The 23,690-nt window shown below is 31.1% G+C and overlaps 1 protein-coding gene across 4 annotated transcripts; it reads right to left on the reverse strand.

Moving 5' to 3' along the window:
- Nucleotides 1-3,153: 3,153 nt before the first annotated feature.
- LOC134695961 (protein mono-ADP-ribosyltransferase PARP14-like) lies at nt 3,154-19,186 on the reverse strand. 4 transcript variants are annotated; one of them, XM_063557465.1, is made up of 12 exons: nt 19,077-19,186; nt 15,053-15,147; nt 14,063-14,136; nt 12,397-12,627; nt 10,929-11,144; nt 10,555-10,594; nt 9,301-9,386; nt 7,714-7,950; nt 6,912-7,145; nt 6,306-6,336; nt 4,553-5,143; nt 3,154-3,576 (listed from the first exon to the last, which is right to left on the reverse strand). In XM_063557465.1, exons 2-12 carry the CDS (start codon nt 15,066-15,068, stop codon nt 3,341-3,343), a joined length of 1,992 nt encoding a protein of 663 aa, XP_063413535.1. In that variant the 5' UTR covers nt 15,069-15,147; nt 19,077-19,186; the 3' UTR covers nt 3,154-3,340. The 4 variants fall into 4 exon arrangements, with proteins under 4 accessions (XP_063413535.1, XP_063413534.1, XP_063413536.1 ...); XM_063557464.1 differs by having other exon boundaries at nt 9,301-9,389; XM_063557466.1 differs by lacking the exon at nt 14,063-14,136 and having other exon boundaries at nt 9,301-9,389.
- Nucleotides 19,187-23,690: the final 4,504 nt, after the last annotated feature.

Below are 23,690 nucleotides of genomic sequence, written 5' to 3' on the forward strand. Positions count from 1 at the left end.
AACGCCAGACATTCACTAATATACGTTACTTGGACACCCGATAAACGCGTGTGTACGCTTCTCGTAACACTCATATTGGATGCATTCAACTTGTCAATCATAACTGTAACGTGTGCAAAACGAGATTTACGTGTGTATTGGACGTACGAGAAGCGTACCTGAGCGTTTATCGGGCATTCAAGAAACGTATAGTTGTGTATGCCTTGCGTTTGTGTCTAACGTTAATTGAATGCACGCTACGAAGGAAAATCGTTTCTTGGACGTACTTGAGACGCGTCCCGGTCGTATCTTGAACATTCTATTATAGGGTGTTACAAACACACCCGCATACGTTTAAGTTATAGTCGAACGATCTCGAAGCGTATACAACGGACCTAAACGTGTCTCAAACCATCTGTAGCGCGTTTTTCGCGCTTGTAGCGTATGCATAACGTGCGTGTAGTGTACAGGTACACTCTAGACACATGCTGGAGCTTGATAACAGTTTTTTGTTGCATAAACATTTCCGCGAGTTTTTGCGTTCACCAAGCGTATATACCTATTTCGACGTACTGCAAACTTATGCAAAACGCGTTTAACGATTGCTTATCGTTCCTCTGGCGTGCAACTAATATATACTGACTATGTCAATTTCTTCTGTACGTTTGGTGCACGCCGGTCTATACGCCAATGTGTGTCGCCGGCCTTAATTACACTATGTTCATGGGTATATCATCTTACGCCAACATTTTGATAAATAGATTAAAATAACATTGATGATAAGGGGGTTCTCTCATTGACTGGCCTCTTGGTAACATGTGAATTACAGTTTAATATCAAGATGTCAGCCCTAAAGAGGACCCTCCCCTTACTGTTGTTTTAGTCTAATTGTCAAATGTTTCAAAAGCGTCATCACTCCTGTGTAGAATCAACTATCATTGAATAGTTAAACGATTGCCGACTTTATCAATCGCAGCTAACCAACTGAACTGAAGTTATCGTATATTACAGGTAAGATGTGCATATTTGTCTCATCGGGAATCATTCCTCAATTCTTTATTGTATATCCTCTGTTGCAGTTAGTTCTGTACCGCTACAAAACATACGGAAATTGTTTAGTTTAAATTTTCTGATTTGAAAATTTCCAAATAATTTTGAATTAAGAAATATTTTTCTGATTACTAATAGGGGTTTGGTTAAATTTATTATCTTTGGTTTGATCAGCTTTTCGGCGATTTTATTTGATTGTTGACCTTCCAATCGTTTGGGTTAGGCATTAATTGTTAAAATGAGCACCTGGTTAATTTCATTGTTCGAAAACCAAAATGAAAATAATTTAACGTCATTGGTGGAATTTCTATTTTTTATCACGTTTTAAACCAATATCAACGTTTTGATGTACACTTCTGGCAATATTACAAAATTCATAAGATTCTCAAATGATGAGTTGGGACTGATTATTGGACGATATACCAAAATACCACAAAATGAAAGAAAATGTAAAATATGTAATATCTTAGACGATGAATTTCATTTTTTCTTCAACTGTAAAATAAATGAAAATAAAAGAGAAATCTTTCTAAAATATTATATACAAAAATATGTAAATTTTAATACACTTAATTTTACTGATAAACTCGTGATAATACTTAATCCATCAACACCAAATAATGTAAAAGCAGTTGTTTCTTTTATTAATGAGTCATTAGAACTGAGGAAAGGAGAACAGTTACTGTTTGTATCATATTTCTTATAATATTGTCGAGTTTTCATTATGTTTCATTATGTTTGTTTGTCAATGTATTTGCCACAACCAAAATTGTTTTTTGTATGTTTGGCAAATAAAGATATATATTATTTTATTCCCGTTTCTTAGTAGTGTCATACCCTCTGCACCATCGTATGGTGTCAACATATCTCAATTGAAATTTGACGCTCATGCCTGTTCACAATAATTTCTACCTCAGAGAATAGATAACTTTAGCTGTCTTAGACAAAACTGAAAGAAACACTTTGTCCTCAAGCTTCTTCGTGCCATTTTAACTTTCATATAGTCGAATGTCACTGATGAGTCTTTTGTAGAGGAAAAGCGCGTATGGAGCACATGCAAAATTTTAATCGTGTTACTCATGATAAGTTTATTTATTACCCGATATATACTACTTACAAAAAAAACTGTCGAAACAGGGTTTACGGAAATTCGACGACTGAAATCAGCATTACGTAGACATAGGTTTTTCGTTCATCATCAGAAATGAGTTAACGAATACTTTATGTCTGTGTCTCATATCATTTGCTGCAAGTTTTGGCAGTCCTTGTATTTTTAAATCAGAAAACTACTGTTGACTTAAGTTTTCAAAATAATCTTATTCGTTAACGTTTCAATAAAACTTAGAAAAAGATAGCAGGGAAAATGTGGTATTAGATAAACTCAAATTGCACGGAGACCAAAAGTGACACTTTATGAAATTAGTTGTCTTGCTCTAAACAGAAGATTCTCTGAATGTTTGTATGAATAGGATATATTTCCTGTTAATATATGATAGACATTATACATTGTGACTTGCCCAGGGAGTTGTTTCATTGGCACTCATATGTTTATCAAACTTCCGGTAGAAACAATTAATGTAACATTTCTTCAAGGGCAAAAATTATTCCAGAATAGGCATTATTTATAAACTGACATTATAGTGGAACTAACTTTCAATGACAACCTGAAATGGCTGCTTCGAAAATCAAATTATGTAGTAAGTGTAAACAAATAGAGCATATGGTTTATATCTTGTTTTATCACAATTTGTGAAAAAGAAAATTTTATATCATCTAAATAAAGGAAGATTGCAATTATTATTGGATACTCTGTTTACAAACAACTTCCTTTCCAAGTACTTATGAGTCCTTAATAAAAGAATTAGTGCCAAAATAATATTTAATTTGCACTACAAACAATATTTCATTTGCACTACAAACAATATTTCATTTGCACTACAAACAATATTTCATTTGCACTACAAACAATATTTCATTTGCACTACAAACAATATTTCATTTGCACTACAAACAATATTTCATTTGCACTACAAACAATATTTCATTTGCACTACAAACAATATTTCATTTATGCAAAAATAAGACATTTCATTTGCGCCAATTATACAGGTAAATACAGGTAACTCATATAATCAAATAGTTTAATTCCAAACAGACGTTTAACATTAAAGTCAAAACAAAGTTTATGATTGCATGATAAAACACCAAAATTTTAATTTAGTCATCGTAACAGTTCGGAAAGCACTGTATAATTAACATTCCGAATTCAAGAAATATAAATGTTTTTTTCTTACTGAACCCTCTAAATGCTTTATAGTGTATATTTGATCACGTACTCTGGATAACATTGTGCTTTTTCATAGACAACAAATTCTCTTGGACAAAATTCTCCAAGAACTGAATCGAAAAATTCATCATGTTGGGTACATATCGTTTTACACATCTTCTTACATGGTGGCCTTTTCAAGTCGTTAAGATTTTCGTTGGTTCTAAAGACGTCCCCTAAGCAAGCCCTCACGAGGAACATTGTACGCACTCCTTGTTTTTCTGTAAATAGATACAGATAAAATAAATTAATTATATGTATATATATATATAATCTTGATTAAGCTTAACCAGTTTCGGTCAAGTTATACAGTAAAAATAAAATAAAGCGAAACGCTTTATATGTTATCTTTGTCTTTCGACAATTAAAATTCAATAAAATGGCAATGACTAGATTCATATGTATTGTTTAAAGATCCGTGAGTATGTTTAACGTAATAAGATTTAGACTGAAAGCATTTTTGAAATTATGTGTATTTATCAACTGAGCAATGAATAGCAAATAAGAAAATTATGAATATTTTCCAATATTTTCTGCATATGTATTGGGATTTTGCGTATTGTTAACCTTTTAAAGATAATCATAATAAATGTTTTACTTTACAATTGCTTTCATTCTGCTTAAGTTTAAAATATGAAATGTTTATTTTAATATTATAACAGAGTTCCAATGTCCATATCTAGCAAAGGTACAAGGATGATAACTAAATAAACTTTAATTTTGTAGCGCTAACGAAACTATTTTGGAATTAAATGCGACTGTCATACTAATGGAAGGTTTAACTAGCTATAAAATCGAGTTCAATCCACCATTTTCTACTTATGATAATGCCTGTACTGAGATAGGAATATGACAGAGTTCAGTATTTCTGTGATTTTACTTTTTTAAATACATTTAATATTTCAAAGGTGCATTAGTCGATTGGCAACCAAGATATAAATCGTCCGAGATATTGCTGTTATTAACACAAAGAATAAGTTTCTTTTAAATCTAGAACGAATTGTACCTTTGAAACGCTAACGATGCCATTTTCTATAAATGTATATGTCCAAAGTGCATAACTTTTTTTTAAGTCGACCATCCACCATTATAAAACTTGTCCAAAATAAAGCTGATATTAACTTATATTTTCGGATATATTAATAAAAATGTATTATTTGGTCACGATAATACTGAAGACTATTCATATACACATACCTGTATAATGCGCCGAGAGAGAAGCGTCTTCTGCAGTATATGTACCACTCCCAAGTCTAAGTTTAGGAAAGTTCATAGCCGCTAATCTTTCATCAAATCCATTGCGCAATAGGACTTTTACTCTGTCTTGCTTTGTTCCGTGAAAGAGGTAGACTTCATTAATATCCTGTTCAAGCACATCTCTCATTTGTCGGTTCAGGTTTGCAATTGTCAAAACAGGTGTCGCAAGTGGTTTACTGGGACCGTTTACTATTGCTTTTCTGAACAGTTCTTGGCATCGTTGAAAATATTTCAAGTAAAGATTCAAGTTTTCGTTTCTTGTTATAGATTTAATTTTAGCGTTCGGATTTTGTATAGTATTCATAAAAAGATTTTTTATCGATTCAAACGTGTTTTTGTCTATACCCTGTTTCTTTATTGTAGCTCTTCCTCTGCGTTCTTTAGACCAATCTTTTATTGTTCTGAAACTTTTAAAGAAGCTCCAGTTTGTTGGTGGTCTTGGTTCTTCGTTGTATTTGAAACAGAAATATACTTTTGTGCCTCTCCTTGGTATTGGCTGGTTGGTTGTATCTCTCAAATAAATACATGTACCTGTGTAAAATGTGTATCCTTAAAACATTTCTTAATTCATAGGTTTACAACAATCCCAAATGGGTAGAAATGGACCCTCCTGGACGAATTGTTTATATACATCTATTCATTCGAGACAGATTTCATGCAAACTCTTTAAAAAAAATATAGAGGCTTTAAATAGCCTGTATCGCTCTCCTAGGTCAATACGAATATTCAACCAATGCTGCTCTCAGTCATATGGACGAGAATATAATTTATGACAAAAAATTTCTTTCTTGCTAATATTGTTTTGCTGGTCGTTTTTTATAAGAAATAATCAATGCAAGCTATACTTTATTTTAGTGATTTATTATTCGTGATTATTTTTGCCCAAGCGATAGTGACCCATATTAAAACTACAATAAAGTATCGTATAGCTTGCATCAATTATTTCGATTCTGATTAGAACAATCCTATCACATCTTTTTATTATTAAACCTATTGATCAACGAACAATACTATCCCTCACTGACTTAAAGTGCCGACTGGCATTCTGTAGCAGCCCAATTTGGTATGTACTGTTCAATCTTAAGTGATTAATTGCCCTTGGTATCTGATTATTTTTTTAAAAAAGAGGATGTGATATGACTGCCAATGAGACAAATGTCCATAAGAGACCAAAATGACACAGAAATTAACAACTGTGTGTCACCATAAGGCCTTCAACAATGAGCTGAGCCCATACCGCATAGTCAGCTATAAAAGGCCCCGAAATGACAATGTAAAACAATTTTACGGCCTTATAAATGTAAAACAAATGAACGAAAAACAAACATATAACACATTAACAAACGACAACCACTGAATTACAGGCTCCTGACTTGGGACAGGCAAGTACATATAATATATATTTTAATCTTTTTAGGACGACACATTCATGCAAAGTTTCTGTCCCTATTGACTTATCAGGCCTTATTCCATTACATTTCTTGTAATTTATACTGATTTTTCAGCCGTATCTGACATTCTTAACCTTCCTTTATGAGATTTGAACTGAGTTTTGTTAGCAGCTAAATGTTTAAAACATACGCTATTTGTTGAATACAAGTATAGTTCAATTACTAACTTTCGTTTAAATATGATTATTATAAACGCCAGTCATAGTGTGTTTAATGAAATTTTAAAAAAGTATGTATCGTACCTTTAGTTGCAGTAAGCTCACTTCTGTAAGCCTAAAATAAAAGAAGATGATAAAATTAATAAATAAGATCAAAGAAAACTGAAGATAATGTCCAATACAGCTTTGAAATATGGTACCAAATTTAAATATGCCTTAATACACATAAATACACATTACTTTATACACATTAATACACATTCGATAAAATTCTCATTCAGCAATGTCATAATTTAGGAATTTAGGTATTTGTCGTCATCTGGGAAACAAATGTCTATTAGATTTGGGCATAAAACAAATCGCACCAAACGCACTAATAATTCAAAAGAAGTTCTCAGAGTCGTTCGTTTTGATATTCAATAATAAAATGGAAAAATAATTTTAGAACTGTTAGCTATAAGAATATGATATGCAAGATAAAATATAAAAAAACTGGTTTTGTTTTACAAGAATTACTTTCATCGATGGTGTCTTCTATATATTTTCGACTTTCAGGTTAAGCATCCTTATTTTTTTAAATTTTATTAATTTTTTTATTTCGTTTCTTGATTTCTTTTTTAAACTGCAAAACATATATCCTGTTTTGATCAAAGATCATCAGAATATCATAGACACAATGAGCTAGCATACCTGTTCGATTCTTGAATAATTGCTGTCTCCACCATAAACAACTATTTTGATATTATCAATATGATTTGATGTCGGATTACAAGAAACAAATGTCTGGATACCTGTAATTACAGCTGAGGCTGCAACGTCTGTTGGATACTTTAGCATCCCACTTCCAAGTGCAGAGAACACAACACATTTTGCTTTATGTGTGTTTGCTTCGATCAAACATTTGCTTACAAATGTACTCAATAGCTGCAAAATAAAACGGATTATATTACATCATTTAACAGGTGAATTAAATCTTGCCAGTTTCAATAACTATGCAGATGTTTTCTATTCGACTATAACGATCAACGTTCGTACACATTATTAGAATGGGATAAAACTTAAAATAAACAGTAGTAGCTAAAGACATACATGTAACTACCTTACAATCTTATACAAAATTTCATGGTTATTTTTGTCATTGCTTGTATGTTATTTACTGGTATGTACATTCAATTAGCCGAAACACCAACCTAAGGAGAATCAATAATCATGGTTTAATTATACACCAAATTGAATTGTTTTACATTGTCTAATCGGGGCCTTTTATAGCTGACTATATACGGTATGGGCTTTGCTCATTGTTGAAGGCCGTACGGTGACCTATAATTGTTAATGTTTGTGTCATATTGGTCTTTTGTGGATAGTTGTCTCATTGGCAATCATACCACATCTTCTTTTTTATAAATGACGTTGTTGGTTTAATTTCAATAATTTAGAACGTTTTTAATCAATCAAATTTTTATAAAGTACGCTTTCAAAATACTATGTATACCTTTTCTGGTCTATAATTTGGACCACAAAATGATGGAAGGTAGCCATGGTAAACTTTAGAGCAGCGTAAGTTATACCCATTAGTAACAGCAAAAGTTCCGCATTCCACGACCTTGTTAGATATAAGATCGAGTTCATCTTGGATATCTGATCCAGCGACATTCAGTATGTCTGTTGACAGTCCTTTTCCTGTGTTGAGTTTCATATTGTGCGGACTGGAATATACCAGTACATCTGCCTGTAATCATTTATACATGAAATTTGGATTGCAATAGAAGACAAAAAAAAGTAAATGTAGTTAAATTGCAATATCTTATCTAAAGAAAAGACGACAGGTGTTTTGAAAAAGGTTACATGAGTGACACTCGAAACGACAAGTTTAAATGTCGTACTAAAATAACGTCTGATGACATGTGTTATGATATAACAGTCACAAAAATAAGACGCTATAAACGATGGGCAGAGAAAATAATGATGCAAAAGTAAAACAATTAGCTTAATTCTAAGTCAAATAACACTGCATAGAAAATAAGTAGTTAAGCAAAACCGTGTGCTTCAAAAAACGGGAAATGGAAGTGCATTAAACGAGCGTCTGGCGTATATACACAATTTAGTCCTGGTATCTATGATGAGTTTGTTTAGATCTAAACAAGATATGAATATAAAAAATATAAAAAGTGATTTAAAGTGAAATAGTAAAATTATTCGCATTTAGCAGGCAGTATGGTTCAAATTAAGCTAAGAAACATATTGCTGATGAATCATTCACCTGAAAGTGAACAAATCAACCTCATTGAATCAATATTGAACGAGTTGGTTGACTGTTATGGAATTACCGTTTCACAGATGATATCGGATATGTTCATCACGACGTAACTACAATCCCCTTCCCTTTTCATGAATGTGACTTACCGAATGAGACTATTTACCGGGTTTGTTACAACATGAGCAACAGGACACGCTTTCTGGAGAATTTGAGATCACCCCCAGTTGTTGGTGTGGTTTGAGTTTACGATGTTGTTTCTTGTGTACTATAATTTGTCTGTTTGTCTTTTTTCATTTTCAGCCATGGAGTTGTCAGTTTATTTGTGATTTATTAGTTTGACTGTTTCTTTGGTATTTGTTTACCTCTTTGTAAAGTGTACAACGGAAAATCATTTGATTGACTGGTTCGATCCACTAAAAAATCATTCTTATACAGATAAAACGATAATTAACATATAGGTTTTAATCTATAATATTATATATTAAACAGACCAAGAAAAATCCAATTGCACGAGTTAGCTTTAATTTTATATCTATATTCATGTATATGACTATCGGAGTTTCTCGAAGGTGAACCCGATAGTATTTTGATGACATCAAGAGTAGAATACATACGAAACTTAACTACATTCTATCGAGCCAATGTCCTGTAAATAATTTATTTTAGACTCTTTTTAATCCGAAATGACAACAACAAATATAGCAGACTGATTTGTCAATGTTCTCATTTGATGTCATGAGGTCTATAATAATTTTTCGGTATCATGTTTTATATCCAAAAAGACGTTCATTTACATACAATAATCATAAGTTAACTAGCTACCTCTTGAAGTATTATATCACCAACTAGTATTTGTATGTTTGTATTTAAGTACTTTGTTCCACCTGATACTTGAATCTTTGGGCTTCCTGCTAAAATATCCAGAAAAAAAACATATATTTTATTGAAATGTTTGCATTAGTCATACTATATCAGCTTTAATGCTAATTTTCTTCATCCATTTTTTTTGGTAAAATTGAATATCTATATACAGATAATCCAATTAACTGTCAATTCTTATGAAATAATGAAGGAATGAACAGACCTTTTTTTACTTTGCTTACATTAAATAAATCTTAAATATTTAAAAATAAAATCTTTTTCTACAATTTCTATTGATTTTATTTATTTTGTTATAGTCTTTCTTTCATTTTCCACATTTTGTATCCTAAATTTCTGGGGACAGAAGTTTAACATTTTAAAATTGGTTGTCCGTCAAAGTATATGTATGCAGCTTTACCAAATTTTCCTTGAAAACTTTGATATAAACAATGCCATAATTTTTTTTACTGTTGGAACAAATAGTCTATGCCATTTATTCCGGTGTTGTTTCTCACTGGCACTTGGAATAATAAACTATTTTTTGTCTGTAATTGGTGTTTCAAAGCGGGACCGACTGTGTTTTAACTTGTGTTAATGAATTAAATGGTTTTTTTTTTTGTTCTATTTGAATACAGGAAGTTGTTTAATACAAGAAGAAAATAATTTCCAGGTATACAACACTGTCATCAATAAAGTGATTTTATCATGATCTGTCATAACCCATTCAATAATATTGACAACAATGTGTGGACAATGTGTTCGGTGTGATCCAGTGCTTTGTGTTGAAGACCGTACCGTTACATATAATGGTTTGCTTTTCTTTTACAGATTGTCACTTGGATGGACAATTGTCTTATTGGCAATCATACCACATCTTCTTACATCTATAGACAATAAGTAGAAATGTCAAAAATAGGGGCACAACATCCAACACTGTGTTATAATTTTAATCAATACAAAAACAAACAGAGAAGCACAAAAGTGCATGTAAACAAATCACATTAGCAAAAATGAAAAACAAGAATAAATAAAATCACAATAGCATAATAACATAATGACGGGATGTATAAGTACTGAGCCACATCATATGTATCAAAGAAACACAAATTGAATTAGAAACCATAAGCTGAAATTAATTGTAGGTAGTCAAATCAAGTACATACATTTGCAGCATACATATATTTGTACAGCACATTTGGTTTATTTTTTACTTACCTAAACATCTTGATCTTTTCCTTGCTTCAGACACAACTGTCTACATTGTATAAATGTTAAAAGTATCAAAATAGAAAAATTAAGAAAATATACAACTACGCAAACAAATATTACTTAATGGCAAAAACTTGTTAAAAATGCTTACATAATGTTGACAATAATATGAAATAATAGACGGTTGTCAGAACTGAAAATTTCAAGAAAGAGAAAAAAATAATTTTATACATATTCATTAATAAATCTAGTATTGTCTTTAACACACATTTTTGATAAACGTATAGATTCTTACCATTTATGATAGTCATGTATTTTTAAGTTATCGCAACCAACGTTAATAGAATAAAACTATTCGTAGAAAAGAAGCTCGGCCTTACTTGAAACATCTGCTCTTGAAATATAACGCATGCAACGTTTTCAATAACAGTTGTAAAAGGTCTGTTATTGTAATCCTTGACTGCGTCGAATAAGGCGTTTATTACTATGCATGGACAGTAATTCAGACCACCCGTACCCAGTGCCGGAAAGGCAATCGATTTTAAGCTAAGCAGCTCCATTTGCTCAAGACATGCATTCACAGTTTTTTCCACATTCTGCAATATAACAGAGTACATTATAGTTATTTGACAAACGCGACAGGTATATGAAGCAAGCTAACATTTATTTTTATATTCTTTTCAAAAGGAAGTCTTCGTCGCTACATGCAAAGACGTTATGAGCAAAAATTAGTTGTTGTATTGCTATATTATCTAGTGCTTACCATTTTTACTCTTTTGCTGAAACTGATATTGTTTTCAAGTACTGAAAATGTTCCTTGTATAACAAATTTATATTCTCAAATGAAGTTATCAGTGACAGAGATTTTCGTCCTTTTTCATTTATATATATGTATATATAAATTACATGTCAACTACTAAGTATCAAATGATTAACTTGAATATGTACATTTGCAGGATACGTATTCCTAACTATTAATCAAAATAATGAAAAATACTGGAAGCTCTTGTGAGAGAAAAAAATACAGATAGAATTAATATTTTATTCAAATGATTATATATAGTGAATTGAATACAGTGAATTGAATACATATATAGTTAGATGTTAATTACATGTACATTTGTACAAAGATAGATTTTAATTACTTATAATGGGAGTTTTTCTTCTCATTTGCTTTTTCCCCGACAAATGAGAATTTAAAAATTCGGGGGGCCTCTTAGTTGCTTTCCTTAACAACTAAGGTTGGTGTAACAGGTGACTTTTAATAAAATGTGTTAAATTTTTTAATTTAAAAAAAAAATCTTATTTTAGGCAATTAAATTACAATCCAATGGTAGCTGCCAAACAAACAGTAATCTCTAACTTAACTGAATCCGAATCTAATAGCAATTAGTACAATTAAAAAAAAAACAGACAAAATCATTGCAATATTAAATGTGACTTGACAATATTTTTTTCTGATTTGAGATTGACCTAAATTTCAAATAAACTTACTCAATAGATTTATATCTTATATACATTTCCTAAAGATTAAAACACTGAATAATCTTGAAAAACAATGTTTTTGAATATACATGTATTATTCATTTCATACATTCAGTAATCATTCATCATGAAGTTTTAAATTAACACATAAATGAAATCATTATAGATACCAGGATTGTAACCTTGAACGACAGAAGCACGTTTAGTCTTCAGAAGACCAATCACCAGTGACGCTCAAATCCAATACGTCACAAAGACTTTTAACTACAAAGTTGAATGGTGTTGAGGACACAAAATTCCTAAAGGTTTTACCAAATATAGCTTACTTATGTTTTATTTGTATACTTAAGTAAAGTTACAAACCTGTTGATTACGTTGCTCTTTCCCATTAGGGAGATAAATATGAAAAACTTTTGAGCTTTTTAGAGTTCCAGAAGTTGTGACAGCCACTTCACCCACAGTCAGAGGACGTGGATACCTCTTTTTACAATCTTCTTGAATACTGCTTCCACCAGCTTTGGATATTGCTTTGGAGCATTGACCGGCATTTTCAAGATCTAACTCAGCGTTTGTTGTGTTCACGATTACATCGGTCTGGGAAAATAAAGATACTTGTAATATGAAATGCTGTAACCATATGTTCCAAAGTATCGCTTATAAGAACACATTATATTTACGTTGATGTCACCACAAAACAAAACAGCAACATAAATAATTTAAAATATATAACATTTTGGAAAAATTGGCAAACTGGCTCAAATATATAAAAAAAAAGATAATTCCTTGATTAAGAAAAGGGATTTTTTTAGACACTTTAAATATAGTTTAAGTGGATTTTATCGATAAATTATGAAAAAAAAGTTTTTTATTATGATTATTTAGCATGGGATAACGTTACGTATATTTATCTGTTAATATCTTTACGTCAGTATATTTTGGTCAAATATAAAAACGACTTTTGTTTTACCATTGATAGTAAAACGTAAAACCATACATGAAGAATAAATATTTTAATGATTGCTTTCAATCTTATAGCAAGGAACACAATTAATTTCTATTTTCTTTAAAAAAAAACTTACATAGAAAATTTAATTGTGACGTCACACACTAGCACACCAATGGGTGCTTTTTTTGGACAGAAAATGTAACCAAATGGCATAAAAGAGTCATATTTTAAAAAGGCTTTTCTCACAATTGCCGTTTCTTATTCAGATATAAAGTAATGATAATGAAAAATAGATGAATTTTCATAATGAACAATGGACGACTGATAACAGATTCTAAGCAACTAAATAGAACAATTTTCGGTTTTCAATCTGCAGGAGATAATAATCATATTTCAAATCTAGGGGTGAAGTTTAAAATAGCCTGAAACCCGTGCATACGTTTTTCCTTTATTTTAGTCTAGTTCTTATTATATCGTACCTTTCAATTATAAGCAAATTTAGACTACTAGTTTAATATTATAACAATCAAAGTTTCCGGCGTCCTTATTTTGCGCCAATTTTGCCTAATGCTTACTGGCGAGGTTGATGGCAGTGGTATTATTAACAGGATTGGTTTTTGTATAAGTTTCTTAAGTTATTTTGAGTCATGACAGTGCATTATTTTGTTCATATTAAATCGGGAAACATACTGAAGTCAATAATATATTTTATACATTTCAAGTAGGTTATGACATGAAAATCTAACTTGCATAGAAGACGGGTTAACTGATTAGTTGGATTAGATCTATGAATCTGAATCTGAATGTGTAAAATTAAGATTAAATTATATTTGTATCGAACTGATGTATGTTATGATAATAATAGAAATGGAGTATACTTTAAAAAAAAAACAGTATTCCAGTTCGGAAAAAAAAACTAAAAACATCGTTTTCATACGGGTCTGTCACAAGAAAGACCAGTCATGAATGCATTTATCAGACAGGACGAAATACCTCTTTAAAGAAATACAAAATGTACTGCAACATATTATTAACGGTATGAATTTGACTACGCTGTACACTTCTTATATATAAAAATATCACCTCCTGCTCTTCAATGTTTCCTTTAACTATACTGACAACAGTTCTACCAAACTGCAAATATCTTTTCCTTGTTCCTGCAAAATCACTTTAATATGAGTTAACTTACATAGTTTTCTATTTTAACAATATTCACTAAAAAGATGTTGTTTATATGTCAGTGAGACATTATTTCAAATACATCTATTATTGTACTGATAATAGCATAATTCATATCATAATCCTGAATTTTGTTTGGTAATATTATTAGTTGCATAGTGTACTAGTGACCTATTACGGTATATATGGGGTCAGTAAATTCCATATGGACCGAGAGCGAAGCTCGAATCCCCATGTGGAATTTACTGACCCATATTTACCGCTTTACGTCACTGCCACACTATGTAACGAATTTATCTTGCCGACTATCTTAATGTGTAAAATTTAGACTAGTGACCTATCAAAATGAGCAAGTCTTCAATACAGTTTTCATTAACATAATCAAGAAACTACTTCCTTTGATCCTACAAAAACAGATGCCAACAATGACAACTTGTTAGATTTAAATGTGTTTTGTGAATTATTTCACTTTATCATCACTTTCTTCGTCTGTTGAAACCTTTAAGATTTTTTCTCAGTACTGTTTTGTTTTTCTAAAGGAACGTAACACCACTATTAACCGTGTATAAAATAAGCCCCGCCTTCTTATTACCTTATATGGAATATAAAGGGACGTAACTCCACTACTAACCGTGTATGAATAAGCCCCGCCTCCCAACTAACCTAATATTAAATATACACGGTTTCCACGAGAACGCATTTAACCAATCATATCCTAGAAATGTATAGGAGATAAGATAAGTGGATTTCTAATTTTAGATCATCGGTTCTTACTTTGAAAATCTTTCGACTAAGCTGGAGAAAAATCAGATTTATGTTTTTTATAAAACCGTACTATACATTTTAAGAACTTAACATTGCACTTTTCATACAGTGTGTAATTTTTACTCATACTTTGTCTTGTGTACATTGCTGCATGACAGTCTTCCCTTTCTCAGTTTGCCTACAAGTTCGTCCTTCTCAATAGCTGTTTGGTCAAATTTAATTTCCTGAAATATGATACATTGCATGTTTTTTTTTACGATATGTTGAAACTATAAAAATGATGGCTGCATCTATTTGAAAATGTCATGTGTGGAATGAAATTCACAAAGTAGAATTTGGCCTAGAACAAGCACATGTATTGTATTGGTCTGTACAAGAAAACGGTTTAAAATTATTCGTTATGAATTACAATTACCCAATTGACACACCCTTTTACCGAATTAGAAATGAATAGCTTCTTATTTTTTTGTCTATTAGAAACACAATAAATTTTCAAAACATGGTTATTTGAAAAATGGCAGAATAAAATTTTATTATAAGAAATACGAAATATGAAATTATCTTTGCCTATTCTGGGTCATAAATGGTTTACTTTGTGAAGAATCACAAAGATCCCGTAACAATACACAGATGAAGATATCAATAGAGGCGTACCTGTAACTTAAAGAGGGCTACTTTCTTGTAAAATAATATTACAAATGTAGGCCTTGCGAGAAAGTGGTTTGTGGAAGACGGGCAGATGAGAACTGGAATGATACTCACGTCATTTTGTGAAATTTCTCCGCCATTTTTACATTTGCAGCTTTCAATCTTTGCAACCTGCTTTACATCACTGTTTTTTGTTATATTTTTATAGTTTATCCAGTTATACATATTGTATTTTCTTTGAAAATATGTTTTTATCAGGCCCGTGTTTCCCAATCATCTAAAGTTTTTGTGTAAAATCTTGGAGGTAAATTTTATTTTCCTAGTCTTGATCATTATAGATTTCATTATATCCATTAACCTCGACCTGTTTTTTTTATATCAATTTACGAGACATGAACATCGGTTACTGCTGTCACCTTAATTGAACACTGAGCTCTGATTCGCACACGAAATAAACATGTTTTCATATTTTGGAGATTAATGTTACGGATGATGTGGTTCCAGTCAGCATGACATTGTGCTATTATATGTCATTATGATATATGTCTATTGTGAATTAGAAAATACGTTGAACCAAAAACGGCAAAATTATTCAAACGCGTAGTGGAATGAACTTTTTGTGGATTCTATATAACTTTTGGACTATTTTAAATCTCCGTCTATTTCTGTAATCTATTCTTACATACTTTTGATTTTTAAACCTGTCTGCTAACATTGCCAATGTGAAAATTAAAATTAAAATTCTGACGTCAGACTCGCGAATCAATGAATGTGTTTGTATATAGATGTCTTTGTTTTTCTGTTAAATTGTTCCATTTAAAATTGTTATACGATGATGACTGCTGTACCAAAATTTCACTATATTATTTCTTATGTCTGTTTAGTTCTCGCATCATTGTAAATATAACGGAATTTGATGAAACTGTCAAGAAAGTGAGAGGTTTAGCGCCATAACACAAGGTTGTATCAACCATTTTCTACATTTGAAAATTCCTGTACCAAGTCAGGAATATGACAAATCTTGTCTATTCGTGTTTGATGTGTTTTGTCATTTGATTTTGCCATGTGATTGTGTACTTTCCAATTGGATTTTCCTCTGAGTTCAGTAGTCAGGAAGATAACGATTCGTTGTTATGTATGTTGGTGTGTGTTTTGATGCACTATGGTGTTCCTGTTGTTCATCTCTTTTTCTCTAACAGTAAGTTTATGTGTCTCCTTTGATTTTAGTTTATAACCCAGATTTGTTTTTCTCAATTGATTTTTGACTTTTGAACTGCGGTATACTACTGTTCTCTTTTTAATTTAAACATGTTAAAAGTGCAGGTGATTTATTAGTGTCGGATTTGTTAAGGTTCCACATAGTAATAATGCTATCGAGTATCACAGGCTTTAATTGAGCATTTTAAATATGAGGTCAACTTAAGAAAAAACGTAAAAAGCATATCAAATATATATTTCCGAATCACAATCAAGAAAATGAAAAGGAGTATATATAGTAATGGTTTTTAAATCCACATTTGTAATCCCCTACACTCAAATTGTCAGTTTATATTAACATGGATTAATTACTTTTCTGCAAAAATATCAAACAATGTAGGTAACTATGTTATGTATCAAAAGACTCAAAATTATGCTGGGGAATTTATTGTACAATTAAGCTTCACCCTCCACTAATATTAGGGTGTAATCCAGTAGGCAGAGTTTTGACCAAAGTCGCAGAAAATGATCTAGAGTTAGGTAATTGCTATATAAATGATCCCTCCAAATATGATGTTCTTTTCAAAAAGTCCTGCATAAATTGCAGAATCGCAAATTCATTTAAATAGTCTAGTACTGTATGTTTTGTTCGATCGGTTTAAATCCGACATTAAAACTCAGTGTTGTGAATTTTCATTCTAAAAATAGACGTTATAACATGTTTCTATTTATATTACAGGCAGCACTCGCACCCGCAAAGTGGAAAGGGATTAATATAAGTTGCAAAACTTGTTTCCCAATCCACTATAAATAAATATGTTTAAATTACAGTTAGTAACATTTATTGACCTATCACAACTTTACTTGTATTTATTCATTATTGAATAGCAATAGAATTAGAATAAAAATATAAGCTATATAGCTTATAAATGTATATATGATTTTATATGACATAACAACAAAAAAGCTTAACATATTTTGCAAAGCGAACATTGAATTGTATCTTGACTAACAGATTTGATTTCGTCTGAAAAGTATCTACTCAAATATATGAATTAGTGTTAACGTACTATATTACGGAAATTGCTTTGTTTAATTGTTGGGTTACCTGACAAAAAAAATCATTGAAAGTCATCTGTGAATACAAATATAAACATTTTATATATATATATATATAACAGCTAACAGAAAAGGTATTGGTGTCAGTTTATATTAACATAGATTAATTACTTTTCTGCAAAAATATCAAACAATGTAGGTAACTATGTTATGTATCAAAAGACTCAAAATTATGCTGTGGAATTCATTGTACAATTAAGCTTCTGCCTCCAATAATATAAGGGGGTAATCCAGTAGGCAGAGTTTTGACCAAAGTCGCAGAAAATGATCTAGAGTTAGGTTATTGCTTTATAAATTATCCCTCCAAATATGATGTTCTTTTTAAAAAGTCCTGCATATATTGCTGAATCGCAAATTCATTTAAATAGTCTAGTACTGTATATTTTGTTCGATCGGTTTAAACCCGATGTTGTGAATTTTCATTCTAAAAATAGACGTTATAACATATTTCTATTTATATTACAGTTAGTAACATTTATTGACCTATCACAACTTTGGTTGTATTTTTTCATTATTGAATAGCAATAGAATTAGAATAAAAATATAAGCTATATAGCTTATAAATGTATATATGATTTTATATGACATAACAACAAAAAAGCTTAACATATTTTGCAAAGCGAACATTGAATTGTATCTTGACTAACAGATTTGATTTCGTCTGAAAAGTCTCTACTCAAATATATGAATTAGTTTTAACGTACTATATTACGGAAATTGCTTTGTTTAATTGTTGGGTTACCTGACAAAAAAAATCATTGAAAGTCATCTGTGAATACAAATATAAACATTTTATATATATATATAACAGCTTAAAGAAAAAGTATTTACCATAGTGTCATCGAATAAAAGATTTTTTTCTTTTCATTTAAGATATATGAATTGATTATTTGATAAAAAAAAAACGACATACTTTGGGTATGGAAGTCATTAATGAGTACGGAAGGAAATTTAATTATGAAGGTACCAAAAAAAAAACGACATACTTTGGGTATGGAAGTCATTAATGAGTACGGAAGGAAATTTAATTATGAAGGTACCAAATGAAAGTAAATAAATTCGCTGAAAGGATAAAAAAAATATTATCAAATAAGCAATATTACAGCAAGAGCATTTTTAAAATATCACTTTTTATTCTAAATTATGACCAGATATATAAACATTTGAATAAATTTAAAGTAATACTTACCTTTCATTTATGAATGTCGATTTGGTATACGTATACGAAACTATTTACAACTTAATTTAAATGGCCTTCAATAATTGGGAAATTACTATGCAAATATATTCTGATGTCAGGAAATCTAGACTTCCCGAAATCTTTAAGGAAAAACCCGTTGAGCATATAATCGTAATAATTACCAAAAAAACATTTGAGATGAAACATCAACAAATTCATTAACTAAAACACAACATTGTGAAATCAAAATATGTGATTAATATGATTTGTTACATTTTATAAACACGTGAGATATACATGTAGGTCTGATCATATCAATTATTGTTTTTGTTCAGTTGTGAATATTTCCTACGCCGTCATACATATATACATCGATAAACTTAGTTGCAAATGTATTTTCTTCAACGATGACAAAACTATGCTTGAGACAATATACTAGTTGACTATGAACACTTTAATTCCTTCCACATTAATAATTCGATAAACAATTACAATGTAAAGTATAAATGCATTAAATAAAAATAACGAATCACATAGACTTGAAAAGGTGTATGCTTATATTAAATAAACGAACCAAAAGTTGAAAGATATAACACTTTAGAGTAAACATGAAAAGAAAGAGAAGAATATTATACGGCTTTTTCAATGTCGCATCCGTATCAAACTCGATGTTTATGAAGTCACGTGCATGACGTAAATACAAGTAAATTGCATATCTTATACGATAAATGCCAATTGTGCTGTACCGGCCATCGGTTAAGATATCGATATCAGTCCCGATACTAGAAAGGTTAGCACACTCCTAATCTGTATTATATTGTGTCACAGGGGAACCAACTACTTACTTCAGGTATATGATATGTTTTGTTAGCTACTATTCGTGTGTTTTTTCTGTTCTATATGTTCAACCATTTATTTATGTTGAAGTCCTGTCCTGTTATGTTGTCATTTTTATGTTATATTTATCATTCTCAGAAAAGCTACAAAACCAGTTCAACCCACCATTTTTTACTTAGAATGTCCTGTACCAAGTCAGGAAAATGGCCATTGTTATATTATAATTCGTTTCTGTGTGTGTTACATCTTAATGTTGTGTTTCTGTTGTGTCGTAGTTCTCCTCTTATATTTGAAGCTTTTCCCTCAGTTCTAGTTTGTATCCCTGATTTTTTTTCCTCAATTGATTTATGAATTTCGAACAGCGGTATACTACTGTTGCCTTTAAATATGACTTTTTCAATATTACACTCTCTGGATTGTAATGTGTCTTGGGGTTGATACGGGTTTGATATTGAAAAAGCTATGTGGTATTTTCTATTGATTTTCTATACTTAATAATGAATATAAATAAATTGCCTTTGAAATACAGTCAACAGCCATCGTGATGTATGAGGCATCCTTAATTAATCTGTATGATGTCACGTAGTCGATGTCAGCCACTGTTGCAAAGGTTTTATTAAAGCCACTATCTGTATGACGTCATGTCTCATAAAAACCTCTATGTGATATTTATAGTAAAGTGAATATGAAATGGTTTTTTTCAAAATAACACACCGTTTTATACCTGCAGGGCTTATGTGATTATATTGTTATTACGGATTGATACGGATGTGATATTGATAAGAGCCGTACGCTATTCTCTATTCAATCTCAGAGTATGTTGAATGGCACCAATACATGCACGATAAAGTAGAAATGACAGTTTAGTATTTATGTATGAGAAAGGAAATGGGGAATGTGTCAAAGTGTAGCCTACTGAATGTGGTAGGGGTATATGCATATTGTCTCTATGTTAATAATTGTATGAATGTCTCACTTGAAGAAGATGTCTCCCATTGAAGCATATTATGTTGAAGGCTTTACATCATTATGTTATTATTTTAAATAGTTTATTAACCACAATCAAAGAACATATCAAATGTTTGTAATAAAAAATATGAAAATGGTGGAATTAAATAGTTTTTGATTGTAAAAACATCTTATGATGTTTTAGATAAACTACGTGTTTTTGATTGCAACTATATTTGCTGCTAACTCATTCATAACCTTCTTCTCTAATGAGAAAGGTGATATATAGTTACTGGAGGTGGAGGTGATTGAAGTTCTTTGTTTTCTCCCTGACAAGCAGGTGTATCAACAGGTATTCCATAGGCTCCAATTACGCCCCTTTTAATGTACTTGTACTATTCATTATCAAACTCAGTTTTGAGACACGCCTTAACTGCAATGAATTGATTTATTGACGTCTTTGGGTGTTGGTTCTGTATTGAATGATATTTCGGTATGTAATATACTGTACTCTGTATCTTGATTTTGTTTTGGCATGTATAATATCCGGTCAGTGATTTAGTTACTTGTTTTATTCGTTATGTATCGCTCTGATGAATTAATTAAGCCCTTTTCAACCTATTTATATAGCTTGTGAATATATTATACTGTTACACCACTGTCCCAGCTGGTTAGGGAAAGGTTTGACTTTCGCAAAAATGTTTAACCCTGCCACATTCTGTATATGCCTGTCCCAAGTGAGGAGCATGTAATTCAAAACTTGTCATTTGTTGCTTTTTATCATATTTTTATTTCGAAACTTTTTTTTGTACATAAACCAGATCGTTCGTTTCCTTGTTTCAATTGTTTTATATTTGCCATTAAGGGGCCGTTTATAGCTGACTTTGTTTTTCTCATAAATTAAGTAATTTAATACATTTTCTCTGATGATTCAAACATTATATAATCAGCATCAATTGAGAAAACGCCTGTAACAGTTCCCGTATGAAGGTGCAATCTCTGTGTGAATCATATATAAAGTTATCTCGGTGTTTGATACATATTTGAAATAGAAAAAAAAAGTAAAAGACGTTTCGCCGCCAAGGGTATCACCAGCCCAGTAGTCAGCACTGCAGTGTTGACATGGATATCAATAATGTGGTAATTTTTATACGTTTCCTGTTTACAAAACTTTAAAATTTTTGAAAAGCTTAGCTTAACGTAGTCATAGATTACCTTACCCGTTTTTTTGGCACAACTTTTTTTGAATTTTGGATCCTCAATGCTCTTCAATTTTGTTCTTGTTTGGCTTTATAAATATTTTTAGTATGATCGTCACTGATGATTCTTATGAAGACGAAACGCGCGTCTGGCGTACTAAATTATAATCCTGGTACCTTTGATAACCATAATAACAATTGTTTGGGAGTCGAGATCATTCTTCGATGTTCCAAATATTCCTATATACAAAATGTATATATATATTAAAACTTGTTCATATAACATAATGAACTTGAAAATAAATATATTTCCTATCAAGAAAGGCTCTTTAATTTCGAGATCTTTTTCTTGATATTGACGCAGATGGATTGGTCCGTTTCGTCCTTACATTTTCACTCACACACAAATGTTCCTACAGGGGTATAAAAAAAAACACGACTGCACTTAACACAAAATAAGTTTTACGATTACAATCGCGTTTTGGTTTTAACTCAGAAACGTAGTTTTTTCGATGGCTAGAATTTTGGATACCAGAATAGTCTTCTGATCTGTATACCTCCGATTGTGCCATATTTCGTACTTAGACATTTCAATGAGTGTGATTTACTTAAGGGTGGTGCATTCATGACATGAGAGACAAATCCTATCAATGCAACTGGCCTTGTTTCGATTAAAAGTTGAAGCTATCCCATCATTTTATTTTTTATCTTACACTGTGCATAAAAAAAGTATTTATGAGGTTTTAAATCGATATTCCAGTACTTTTATTTCCTTTTCTCTGATAAAGGATTGCTCCTGACCAGGAAGCTATCAAACCAAGAGTCAAGTGGTGAAGTTACAATCATCCCTTCATGGAGTTACTGAATTATTGATTTTTCGTTTTACAGATGATTTATACTAACATGATCAACACCACTTGTGCCACATTTAAAGGATGACCGGCTTAGCCTAAGGGAGCACTTGTGATCCACCCTGATTCAGGTTGGGTTCGTTTTTCTCAGTCTTTAAGGATTTTTAATGTTGTTTCTTGTGTTCTATTGTTTTTCTGTTGGTCATTCTTTATTAGACATGGTGTTGTCATTCTATTTTCGACTTAATAGTTTGAATGTCCTTACAGTATATTTTGACTCTTTATAGCATCGCCACTTATATTCACCCCATAACCGAGTCTTGCAAAAATCAAAAGTTATACCTTGACATAAATTGTGCATTATTCTAATGCTTCATATTAATCACAATTTAAGAAAAAAAAAACTCTCTTCGAAAATTCTGGAAATGCATTTAAAGCTCAAAGTTCATTCTTCAAATTTGAAAATGAATAATTTTAAAGTTTAGTTCTCTGCCTTTTTACAACAAATAATTATTTTCAGTGCTCGGCGAATAGTATGAAAACGGAACGCATAAACAAAAGGATCAATCAAACATTGAACTGCAACAAGGATCGCAGCCAAGTCACCGATTCCATTAGGAACCTCCATACCAAAAGCATCAATAGCCATTAATAAAACCAGTGGACCACGCAGAACTAATGTAGTTCCTATCACGTACCCAGAGGTAGCGATAGCCCGAAGTTCCCACTGTCTTGTTGCCGTTTTTAAATTATCAATCTTTGCTTTTTCTTCCGATTGTGAACTCCTT

Source organism: Mytilus trossulus, chromosome 14 (genome assembly GCF_036588685.1).
Source record: "Mytilus trossulus isolate FHL-02 chromosome 14, PNRI_Mtr1.1.1.hap1, whole genome shotgun sequence".
Classification (NCBI taxonomy): Eukaryota; Metazoa; Mollusca; class Bivalvia; order Mytilida; family Mytilidae; genus Mytilus; species Mytilus trossulus.